The 12,252-nt window shown below is 49.0% G+C and overlaps 1 protein-coding gene across 2 annotated transcripts in view; it reads right to left on the bottom strand.

The window, feature by feature from the left end:
- Nucleotides 1-208: 208 nt before the first annotated feature.
- shep (RNA binding motif single stranded interacting protein alan shepard) overlaps nucleotides 209-12,252 on the bottom strand; it is a 157,559-nt gene continuing 145,515 nt past the window's right edge. Inside the window, exons 10-11 of one of the 2 annotated variants that reach the window (XM_050186813.3) lie at nucleotides 1,865-1,950; nucleotides 209-1,797 (exon numbers count right to left, since the gene is read on the bottom strand). In XM_050186813.3, coding sequence (XP_050042770.1) covers nucleotides 1,885-1,950 — 66 coding nt within the window. In that variant the 3' untranslated portion in view covers nucleotides 209-1,797; nucleotides 1,865-1,884. The remainder of the gene's footprint in view (nucleotides 1,798-1,864; nucleotides 1,951-12,252) is intronic. The other variant, XM_050186814.3, reaches the window with a different exon arrangement.

Genomic DNA, 12,252 nt, shown 5'->3' with positions numbered 1-12,252 from the left:
GTGTCTCCTTGCCTGAACACTTTTCTGATATGCATTTTCCCACTTGTGGAGAATTAAGGTAGCTGCGGAGTACCTGTAGATATGCCATGGGATGCGGTGGCACACTGTGGTCACAATAACCAATCTCTCACCCAAATAAAGGTATGCATGCTTCCACTGTTCTACAATAAGTTAGTGCACTACAGATGCACAACTTGGATGGCCATCGTGGAAAAAAAACTTTTTTTTTTATTTCGCTCGGAGATGGGGGAAAAGAGGGGAAAGCAGGCATCATAAAAAAGGGGGACGACGCCCAGCCGGGGCTTGCAAAAAAGAGGCCACTTGATGGGCCAAGGTGAGCGGCTGGCGGCGCCACCGATCGCGACGTTCAAGCTGTCCGTCACGCGAGGAAAGAGGAGCAGTTCGGCGAGTCCGTCTCTCTCACGCACACACACGCACACACAACAAGCACGCACGGGACGACGGACCGCAAATGCCGGAAGTCCCGTCAGAGGAAGACGGCCGCGAATAGGGTCCCCGTGGAATGTCAACGACCGCGCTGTTGTTGCATAGGGGGCCACTTGTTCCACTGCTGCTGCTGCTGCCAACACCCGCGGCCGTGAGAGGTCATGAAGAAAACGAGGGGGCGGGTGGTAGAAAAGGGGGGAGGAAAAGAAAAAGGGCAAGGGAAGGAAAGTGGGTGAGCGGAATGTGTGACGAGAGTAGGGGAAGCCTCCTTCAAAATGGGTTCCAAAAACTGCTTTTGAAAAAGTGCACTGCAATGTTCTCTCTATTTTCCAAAACAGTACATCATGTAATATTTAAAAGAAAAGGAAAGAAAGCGAGCCCTGGCGGCGTCCTTTATAAGTAGACGTGCAACTAACGTGTGGAAGGCACTGCGACAACGGTGTGTCCGCTCCAGGTGCGCCACACTGCGACGGCGGCAAGGAGAGAAACAAAACACCCCTCGGCGGGGGCGACTCTAACATCGTCGCACGAGAGAAGGCGGGCGGTCGCCATCCCCTGAGAAGCGCCTTACTGTAGTCTCCTCCGCGCCCAGCACCCATTGGCGCAGGCACTTCGTTGTGTGCGCTGCTGCTTTCCAAAGTGTGTGTGTGTTCCACCTGCTTTTTGGCACAGCGTTGTGTGTAACAGTCAATACTCATCACGGGGCGCCTTCGAAGGAAAGGGTGCCTTGTACAAAAACCTTAGAAAAATATGCCCTCTTTGGTTTTGCACCTTCGCGAGGACCAAATGGAATGAGAGCAAAGAAACGCCGCCAGGGTGGGAGTAAGAGCACCGGCGAAGGGCCATCTCGCGACCACCCCGCTTCCCTCTCTGCTACTGCTGCCAGCGGGTGTGTGTGTGTGTGTGTGTGTATGTCTGTGTGTGTGTGTATCAAAAAGGAGAGGGGTTTGGTAAGGGAGCCTCTCTCTCTCGCGCACGCACACTATGTACAGCCCCGACTGCTGCTGCACTATGTGCAACACCTAGGCAGACGGGGAAGAAAAAAAAGAAGCTACCGAGCACACTACGCATCGCCATCACATCGGGGCCCCCTCCATCTCGCCACATCAGCGCACTGCTAGGAGGAAAGGGGGAGTCATCGGTTGCTGAAGAATGAGGATAAAAAACGGGACAGGAAAGGGAAAGAAAGGGTGCGAGTCCTGCATTTGTTTCATTTTTTTGATTGGCCAAGGGCGAAAAAGAAAAAAAAAATTGGCGTTCTCCTCCCCAGATAGGCGCCCGCCGCGGGTAACTGGCCGCACAACGCACCACCACCCCCTCTGCAGGCTGGGACACACTTCAGTCAGATCTCTGCAGAGTGAGAGAGAGAGGGGAGAGAGGTGAGCCACTGGTATGTGCATCAACACAGAATGCTCACCTGCCTGTCACACACCGCGCTCACTTAGGGTATCCCTGATAGGGGGCCGCATCCTCTCCATTGCCCAGGCCCCCATTTGACGGGTCCTGCGCAAAGCCAGTCACTTGAAGTGTTTCACAATCGTGTCTTCATCAAGTGCACAAAAGCTCAGTAGCAATTACACCGCTGGTGCCAAAATATACAAGAGGTGACCTAAACTACACACTGCAAAATAATAGAACAGCTATGTACACGAAGAACAATTTCACTGTTCAAGGCACTGAAACCGGGTGAAAAACTGAAAAGACTAACATGTGCACACAACCCAGTTACCTCCTCAAGCCCCTGCAAATGCCGCTTCACTCTGCTGCACAGCTTCGATGGAACACCAAAGAATACAAAACATACCCATTACAACGGATCTGCATGCAACATACTTTCAGATATACAGTTAAACCTCAATATACAGTTGGCAAAACCGGCAATTTGATTCATTATATTTTAATTCGACCTTTCATGAAAATGAGTACAGTTGCTGATCGACTTTTCTAACAAGGGGCCGCAGAATTTTCTGAAATATCGGGCAATCGAAAAAGCCAGCTTCAATGGGAAAACAATTCATTTTGATGAATTTGAGTGTCGGCGACGAATGATACGGTTTCATGCCAAGTCGACGATATCTTCCCATCGGCAGTATGAACAAAGCGAATAACACTTCCGCGTGCACTCCGTCCCCGCAGCTGATAGTATCGCCCGTACTGGGACTACGCTATCAATGGGGGAGCGGGGAGCTGATTATTCATCTGCCTCTCGCTCCAACGGGTCCCCAAAACTCGAGATTACGCAACCTTCAATACTAAATGCGTGGGAAGACAGCTTACATGATGCCATGCCCTCTCAGCATGCCACTTATTGCACATGCGGCGGATTACCTCTAAAGTAGGGTGCGCAGCTACGTATGCGCTCAGCCGTGCTTACAGCCATGTGCAGAAACAGTCAAGAGGCGCGCCCAACTTACCCCTGCCTCACCCTTCGCGCAGGCTTGATCGCGTTATCGGTAGCAAGCTCGATCCTTTCCCCTCTTGCCCTTTACATGCATGGGGAGGCGGCACTTGTGCATGAAGCCACTATACTTTATCACCCTTGCACACTTTCACTCACACCTAAAGCACAAAGTGTACAGAGCGCAATAGGATCTTAACGCACTTGGATTTTACACAGAACATGATGCGGCTCCACTTCAACGGTCGCTCCTGTTGCGCCCCATGCGATTGCAGAGGTGCGTTTGCAAGCAGCCGCTTGTAATTAAATCATTTGACCATCTGCATCCACGGAAGCTGCAATTTATTGTCTTGGCATTCTTTTGCAGTGGCAGTGAAATTTCGTTATACTGAAATCGCATACACACTTTGTTATATTGAAGTTCTAAATATAGTCTGCCCTCGTTACAACACACCCACGTACAACAGACTCTTGGATATAATGGATATTTCAGCTGTAGTTTGCTCTATTTATTTATAATGCAATGAAGCTCGCTTTTAATGGACCACGCTACAACGGACTATCGCCTACAGAGCACAAAATTTGCAGCAATTTTTTTTGAAATTGGGCATATAAAATGGACTTATGGCGTGTCGACACAGGTTGACAACTGTCTCGCATGAGTCAGCGACGAATATTGCCTGTGCAAAGAAGGAAGGCAGGGTGGAAATGCGCCGTCTTCTTTCGCACGTGAGGCATGGGTTGGGGGGGAGGGGGAGAGGGGGTCTACTTCAGCTGCGGCTGCTTATGGAGCAGCCGCGGTATCTTGAAAGCCATCTGTGATGTGGACAAAGTGTGCCCAATGCCAGTAGCTTTGTATGCGCTGTGCTTTCGACATTCACACTGAAGCGAGAGACAGCACAAAGGTCAATTCGTTCACTGCAGATGCCGTGCTTATCTTGCGCAATTTGCTATAGCAATCGATACTTCGCCTTTGGGGCAAAACTGCGACTTTCTTTTTGTTTTGTGTTTTGGACATTCGTCACTCACCCTTGGCAATAAAGTTGTTAGACATCGCGACGAAAGTGTTGGAAATTAGGCATTTCGGATCTTACGGACTTTGGACAACACGGATGTTTTTTGTCGGATTATCAAGGTCCGTTGTAACGAGAGTCGACTGTACGTGGTGCTCTATGGACCAAATTTTATGAAAAATAAAATACTTCGTTATATTGAAGTTATTTATATCGAGGTTGAACTGTAACAGACCATTCTTCTCAGTTTAGTCTGCCTATATTATCGATACAGCAAGTTTTGCTTTTACAGGACCCAGCCATAACAGACTATTGCATACGAAGGACAAGCTTTTGGCCAAATTTTGTTTAGATGGTGCAAATACAATATACTTTGCCATGGTGATTAGTGTGTGCGGCAGTGCACCAGCATGCAACTATTTCCGGGCACTTGCAGATTGTATGAAAAGGCATTTTTTATTAAATACAGTGAAAGCTCGTTAATTCGACTTCCGTTAATTCGGAAAATCCGATAATTCTACCTTCGAGCCTGGTTCCTACAATTATATATAGGAGTCTATGGGACGAAACTCTCGTTAATTCGGACGGATTCCAGCCCACCTCGTATAATTCGGACGATTTCGGGCAGCCACCGAGGCTCAAAAACGAAAATACGGCAAACGCAGCACAAAAGTAATACCCAAACCAACGCCTCGTTGCCCAAACGCAGCATCGCCATTGACATCAAGTGGCTGAAACTTGGCCAACCCAATCCAATTGGCTCGACTTGTGGCTGGATGGGTGCTTTTCCTTGTTTTTGCATGTGTCGGCGTTATCGACGGGGCCATTTTGTCGCTTTGTTGCTGTTGGTGCGCTACATCCTTGCACGCTGTTTTGCCGAGGACCGCTGGATTTAGCGCAGCTCAGTTATTGAACTTTTGTGGTGCTTTTCAGTTATGCGCCCGTGTCACTGCATTCTCCGCTGATGGCAACGCCGGCGGAGCGGCCAAAATACGAGGCGAAGGACTCGGCTACCAAGGTGGAAATTTTGCGGGCCCTGAAGGACGGACAAGAAGCCAAGAAGAAGTACGACGTGAAAAGAAGTACCTTGAGCACGTATGTGAAAAATGAAGAACAGATTCTTCAGGCGTTCGAAAGCGAGAAGTTTCGAGCGTCATGAAAGCGTCTGCGAACAGCAGCTCATCTAGAGTTGGAAGAGGCTTTGCTTCGGTGGGTGGTCGACTCGCGCAATGCGAATCTGCCATTGAGTGGACCCCTCATCATGGCGCAAGCCGAGAGGTTTGCACTGACGTATATCGATGCATTCAAGGCACCGGAAGAGTGGTGTGCATGCTTCAGAGAGCGACATGGCCTCGTTTTAAAGACTGTGCGGCGAAAGAGGCGCTGTCAATGAAGACGTTGCCAACAACTGGAAGAACGCTCAGCTGCTCGAGCACATCGCCGCCCACGATCCAAATGACATATTTAATGCTGATGAAACAGCACTTTTCTTTAAGGCTTTGCCAGACAAGACTGTGACCATGAAAGGAGATCTGTGCATTGGTGGCAAAAGATCCAAGGAACGCGTCACCATTCTTTTAGCCGCCAACATGACAGGAACAGAGCGCTTGCCGCTTGTCGTCATTGGAAAGGCACAACATCCACGGTGCTTTAAGAACATGCCTGCTCTTCAGGTGGAATACCGAGCGAATAAAAAGGCCTGGATGACGTTGGAAATTTTTCGTGGCTGGATGCAGAAGTTAGACCGACAGTTTTCCGCAAAGTGTTAATGGTGCTGGACAATTGTAGTGTGCATAACAGTGTCACCGGACTGGACAACATAGAAGTTGTTTTCTTGCCGCCGAACACAACATCGGCCCTCCAACCGATGGACCAAGGCATAATTCAGTATGTCAAGACCAAATATCGCAGGCGCGTGCTGGAACGGATGGTCCTGTGCCACGAAGTCGGCAAGCAGTACGACGTGAATCTTTTGAGCGCGGTCAACATTCTTGCCTATGTTTGGCACAACACGCCCGCGCACGTCGTCAACTGTTTTAGACACAGTGGCTTCGTTGTGCGTGAGCCTGGCGATGATGCAGTGGCCGAAGTGTCGCTAGATGACAATGGAGATGACTGCGAGGATTTTAGAGGAGTTCTGCCAGATGCGGTGACACTCGCTGATTACGTCAGCATTGATGACGGCGTTGTTACAGCCGGCTCGCTTACCGAAGAAGAAATTGTCAGGGACGTGCTGCACGGCGAAGATTCTGAGGAGGAAGAGGAGCCGCGAGAGGAGCAGCCTCGGCCCCCTCGCACTGTGAAGGAAGCCGCGGAGGCTCTCGCTGTGCTGGAAGAATTTTGTTGGGACACTCCGGACAGCATGCGAGCTTCTAAGCACCTGGAAGGACTTCGCAAAATAGTATCCGCGCGGGTTTCTGCTCGAAAGCAGACGAGCATCCTCGATTACTTTGCGCAGTAAAGGTTTGTTGATGAAAGTCGTGCATTTATTGTTTTTGTTGTCCGCTCGATAATTCGGACATTCGGTTAATTGGGACATAATTTAAGGTCCCTAGAAGTCCGAATTAACGAGCTTTTACTGTACAAACACACTAGCGACAGGCTTCCCCCAACGGTGTGCCACGCTGGCTAACGAAGAGTTTCCGTGTCGACCACACAAGTGGCCCAATGTTGCACCCAAGTGCCGAAGGTGCCGCCAGGCCTAATTTGCTTCCCTTCATGTAGCAAACAATAGTTCGGAAACAAGTGCTGTTGATCACAAGATAAATAGTTTTGAGAATGCTTTAATTCTCATTGCATCATTTCACACACAAAAAAATGGATATGCTGCTATTCGCAGTGTCGTGACTGTGAAGTGCGTGATGTGGTAAAGCTGTCTTGGCATGCATGCAGTGGCAGTCGGACGTGGGCTACGAGATCAACTTGCCTTGTATTGTAGCTTTTGTTAGTGCTACAGGGGTCATCGTTTGTTGCAAAATATAATATTAACGCATCATTTTATTCTACCAACTGCTGGTTTGTGCGAAAAACGAACTGTAGTCCATGCTTGTGCCATTGGAGGCATTGATGTGCTTGGGCTGGGTGGCTGGCCAGCACCTTGCCGTTGTGCTGGCTGCTAAGCTATTTGCTACTGACCGGCGCTAAGCCAGCCAGGCCAGAAGAGGCCAAAGTGCACGTGGCCAGCACTGCACCAGCCACCTTTAGAGCAGGCCTATTGGCAAGCTTTTCATAGATGGCAGCATACTGCAGGCCATTTTCTAATTGTTTTGGGGGTTTCGCACACTAGATGAGTATACTTTCCACACTTAAGCAGAAGTTGATAGGAAAACAAGTGGGTCTGGAAGAGTGGGCATAGAAGAACAACAACGATGCAGGCCCCTGACAAGCCTTCCCACTTTTTGGTGAAGATACTGATTATCACTGCCGCATAGAATGAATCATCCGGTGCTGCCTCTGTAGAGCTGTTCCAGTCCGCACCGATGGAGACCGCCAGCACTAGTTGCCAGCGTTGCAACTTCATTTCCACACATCACATTGTTTCGTGGAGCACCACTTCGCGCTCACTTGGACATGGCCACTGGCAACGACAGATGCCTCCCCGGCGTGCTTGATAAGCAGCTGGCAGTGTTCGCGCCCATGCAGTGGGCGTGGAAAAACAGCAACGATGCAGTTCCCTGGCACGTCCTTTCGCTTTTTGGTGCAGGTACCGATTATCATTGCTACATGAAATGAATCATCTGGTGCTGCTTCTGTACAGCTGTTCTAGTCCGCACCGACAAGTTGCCAGGCGTCACTAATGGATGCCCAACTTCAGTTCCATGCATCACATTGTTTCTTAGAGCACCACCTCGAGCTCACTTGGACATGGCCATCAGCATCGCAAGATGCATCCCCAGCGTGCTTTATAAGCACCTGGCAGTATTCGTGCCTGTTTAGTGGGCATGGAAGAACAGCAACGATGCAGGTCCCTGGCACGTCCTTTTGCTTTTTGGTGCAGGTACCGATTATCATTGCTACATGGAATGAATCATCTGGTGCTGCCTCTGTACAGCTGTTCTAGTCCGCACCGACAAGTTGCCAGGCGTCACTACTGGATGCCCAACCTCAGTTCCATGCATCACATTGTTTCCTGGAGCACCACCTCGAGCTCACTTGGACATGGCCATCAGCATCGCAAGATGCATCCCCAGCATGCTTTATAAGCACCTGGCAGTATTCGTGCCCGTTTAGTGGGCATGGAAGAACAGCAACGATGCAGGCCCCTGACACGCCTTTTTGCTTTTTGGTGCAGATGGGTTCAGCTACTCAGTTTTTCCTGTAAAAAAAAAAATTAATAATGCTTTTTTGCTGTCATTTCCATGCCCACAAGTGTTATTTTGCCTTGCTTGCGAATGTATTCGTGTGTCTAAAATGTTGCTACTATCTGGTGATGTAGAGCTCAATCCCAGCCCTAATCCCACCAAGGACGACAATGGGAGACAATATAACTAGCTGTTATTGCTGCTAGGACTGCATGCCAAGATTGATGCGAAACATGAGGAAGTCACACGACTTCTCTTAATGAGGTCAGGGATGCCCAAACTGCGCTCGAGCAACAGATTGCTGAACTTGACAATAAAAAGAAATTATGGGGTTTTACATGCCAAAACCACGTTCTGATTATGAGGCACGCCGTAGTGGAGGACTCCGGAAATTTCGACCACCTGGGGATCTTTAATGTGCACCTAAATCTAAGTACACGGATGTTTTCGCATTTCAGTGGAAGCGAAATGCGAACTTGACAATAGGCTATTCGCAATTGAAAGCACTATCAGGCCATCTGAAGGCAAAATATACGATAGCCTCATCCCTCAGGTTACCAATCTGAACCACCGTCTCGACGATATTGAAGACCAATCACGCAGAAAAAACCTAATCTTTTCCAGTATTGCTGACAGACCTTCAGAAATATGGGCGCAATCTGAGCAGAAGATATGCACAGCCCTTAAAGGGGTTGGGACACCAAATTTTCAGGATATAGAAAGCATGTTGTAGGCTGCTTCCGTATGCAAGGACACCAAGAACGAGGTATTGGACGCTGCAAACATTTCAAAATAATTTTAATTCAGCTCCAAAAAGTCATTAAAAACTCCTTCTCGTAGTCGAGACCCATCGCTAGCACGGCAGTTACTACATCACAGAGGAGGAACGAAAATATTGACGTCATAGCACACTAGCACAAAAACGTGACGTTTGATGAGTAGCGATGAAATGCCGATTACGGAGCCTGCTGAGGTGAGCGACCGAGCATAGCCTCCACTATGACCGAGCTACAGGCATATAGAAATCCTTTCTTGATGCAAAAAGGCGTGCAGACACGGACACAAGAGGAGAGAAGTGGACAACAGGAACGCTGCACAGTGGCCCGCGAAAGGCAAACTGCGTGCGGCAAGTCGCTGTGCGGACGGGCCTTTGCACGTTGAGTGTAACACTCGCCGCACGCCGTTTGCGGGCCTCTGGGCGACGGCGGTTTTGCTCGCAAACGGAGAGATTTCCTTGCTGTAGAGAGGACGGGCCTGGGAACCATTTGTGCGGCAGCCTTACGGCGAAGCGGCCAATCAGCGACCGAGGAGTGGTCACTCTGGCACCGACGGCAGCTTAACCGCCTCTGATCGTTCGGTGCCGCCGATATCGTCACTAGGCCTTTTCCGGTTCACTTCAAAGCTAAAGCTTACGGCGCTTCGGAATGAATCACCGACTCTCACAAGCCGCAATATTTTCTTACCGTTGTTGTTGCTCTTCGCAATAATTATAATAATCGCGACATGCACTTCGAATCGCCAGTTGTTGACCTCTGCTGGCAGAGCACGCGTATGCGCGAGCAGACGACGCGGCATAGTTTTACGTCACTATTTTTTGTGGCCCACGTGACCAAGCCATGTTGCGTTTCCTCCTCTGTGACGTCATAGCATCCCCCGGAGCCCAGAAACCGAAACCGAAATCGCTCGGTATAATAATGCTATTAAATTATTTATCGGATATATATGAATCCCGCTGTGTGTATCGGGCTCCCTGAAGCATGATGCAACGTTTGAATCAACAAACACATGAACGAAAATTTTGATGTCCCCACCCCTTTAATAATGCACTAAACCTAAATCTGAACAGTAGTGATGACCGCATATCTCGTGCGCATCGATTGGGAAAATCTGTTCCTGGAAAATGTCGGCCAGTTATTGTGAAGTTTCTATCTTCCGAATTAGAGATAGTATACTTTCATCACGCAGCAATCTGAAAGCTTCTATAATATTCATGAATGAAGAGTTCTACCGGACAACCAGAAACCTGGGCAAAAAGCTTTCTGATTAAGGTAAAGTCGGTGGTCAGCAGCTCTTCGTACGATACAATAAACTGTACATAAGAAATGCTACGTTTACTCTCCACCTGCTGACAGTGTCTGTGAACTATGTCAAAACCATGACCTAAGTATAGATGAGAGCGCGTCAAGCTTTTCGTTTGCCGGTAGTGGCACATTGGTATCCTAGTAAACAATGTGCAGTACAATACACCTTACACAGGTTTGCCTTTGTTATTCACTAACATTAGGAGTGTGCTAAGAAAACGTGATGCTTTATTTTCTGTTGTTGACACACGGTTGGCTGGCGTTGTTCTGCTCATGGAAACCTGGCTGTCCGCAAAAATTAGGGATGATGAACTGTTTAACTGTGACAAAAGATATGCCATATACTGCTATAATCGAGGTGTCAGATCTGGTGGCAGGGTTCTGACTGTTGTGGGGGACAATCTAGTTTCCAGTTTGGTTGTGCTCAATACACCACCGGAGTTTATTTGTGTCAGCATCTGGGTGAGCCATCAGAATATGACACTTCGTGCTTGTTACCGCCGCCCAAGTGCAATTTCAGGTTTTTGCGAACAGCTGCACAACAGACTAAACAACCTACTATTTCGTTTTCCCCACACTTCCTTACTACCGTATTTACTCGCATAATAGGCGCACTATTTTTTCAGAAAATCCGGCGCGAAGTTCGGGGTGCGCCTATTACGCGGGGTAAAATTTACGAAATTTTTTCAACTCTCATTCCCGCGCTTTTAATTTTAACATATGTCAGGAATATGGCTACTCTCACATAATTCACCAATAAATCCAGCATAAAAGGGAAAATAAAAGCTACCTACTTACCTTTTAATGAACAGGCGAGAGACGTTGACTGAACACACACGTAAAATTTATTAAGACTATTCAGAGTCCGAGTCCGAGAGAACATCCTCATCACCGCCGGGTGGAGACTCGTCTTCCTTGTCTGAGCTCCACAGCATGTCGTCTTCGCTTGCATCCAGTGCATTGGAGATCCCAGTCTTCTTGAAACTTTTCCTGACGACGTCATCCGAGATCTCCCGCCAAGCTTCCACGATCCATTCGCACAGCATTTCCATAGGCGGCCTCTTAATTTTGCCACCGGGGGTTAGTTGACGCTGTCCTCCAGCCATCCAATTGGTGTAAAGCCTTCGAATGTTGTCCTTAAAAGGCTTATTTAGGGAAACGTCCAAAGGTTGCAGCACGGAAGTGAGGCCTCCCGGAATCACGGCAATATCCGTACGCACCTCTGACAACTTCTCTCGGACACGTTCCACAAGGTGCCCGCGAAAACTGTCTAAAACGAGCATGGCCGGATACAACAGGCCGCCCGGCCGCCGGCCCCAGACGGTCTTGACCCAGTCCACCATCAATTCCGCGGACATCCAACCTTTCTCTTGGACCCTCACGTGTATGTCTCGAGGGAAATTTCCCTTTGGGAGCGTCTTTCTTTTAAAAATAACATAAGGCGGCAGTTTGCGTCCATCCGCAGTCACTGCCAACATGACAGTACACCTTTGTTTTTCAGCGCCAGATGTTCGAATAAGCACACTCCGTGCACCTTTTTCCTCTACTGTTGTATTTCTTGGCATGTCGAAACAGAGAGGAGTCTGATCTGCATTACCTATTTGTGACAAAATGAAGTTTTTTTGCTGCCGGAGCCGTATGACGAAACGGTGGAAATCGAGTACCTTGTCCTCGTATGCTGAGGGCAAGCGCTGGCACAACGTTGTGCGCCTCCTCAAGGTAAGTCCGTGGCGTCGCATGAAGCGCGTTGTCCATCCGGAGCTTGCTTTGAAGTCTTTCGCTTCGATGCCCTGCGCTCGGGCAATTCTGCGTGCCTCCGTCTGCACTATGTCGAGAGACACTGCACAACCGTCCTGTCGAAGGCCCCGTATGTGTTGAACTAGTTGATCTTCCACTTGCGGATACTTCCCCGACTTTGCACCGCGGAAGGCCCGTCGCGACTTCTTTGTGGCCTGAAGTTTTTCTTGCTGACCTCGCCAGTAGCGAATGCTTGTCTCTCCGACACTGAAATG

Source organism: Dermacentor andersoni, chromosome 2 (genome assembly GCF_023375885.2).
Source record: "Dermacentor andersoni chromosome 2, qqDerAnde1_hic_scaffold, whole genome shotgun sequence".
Classification (NCBI taxonomy): domain Eukaryota; kingdom Metazoa; phylum Arthropoda; class Arachnida; order Ixodida; family Ixodidae; genus Dermacentor; species Dermacentor andersoni.
This window is presented reverse-complemented; position numbering and strand designations above follow the sequence as displayed.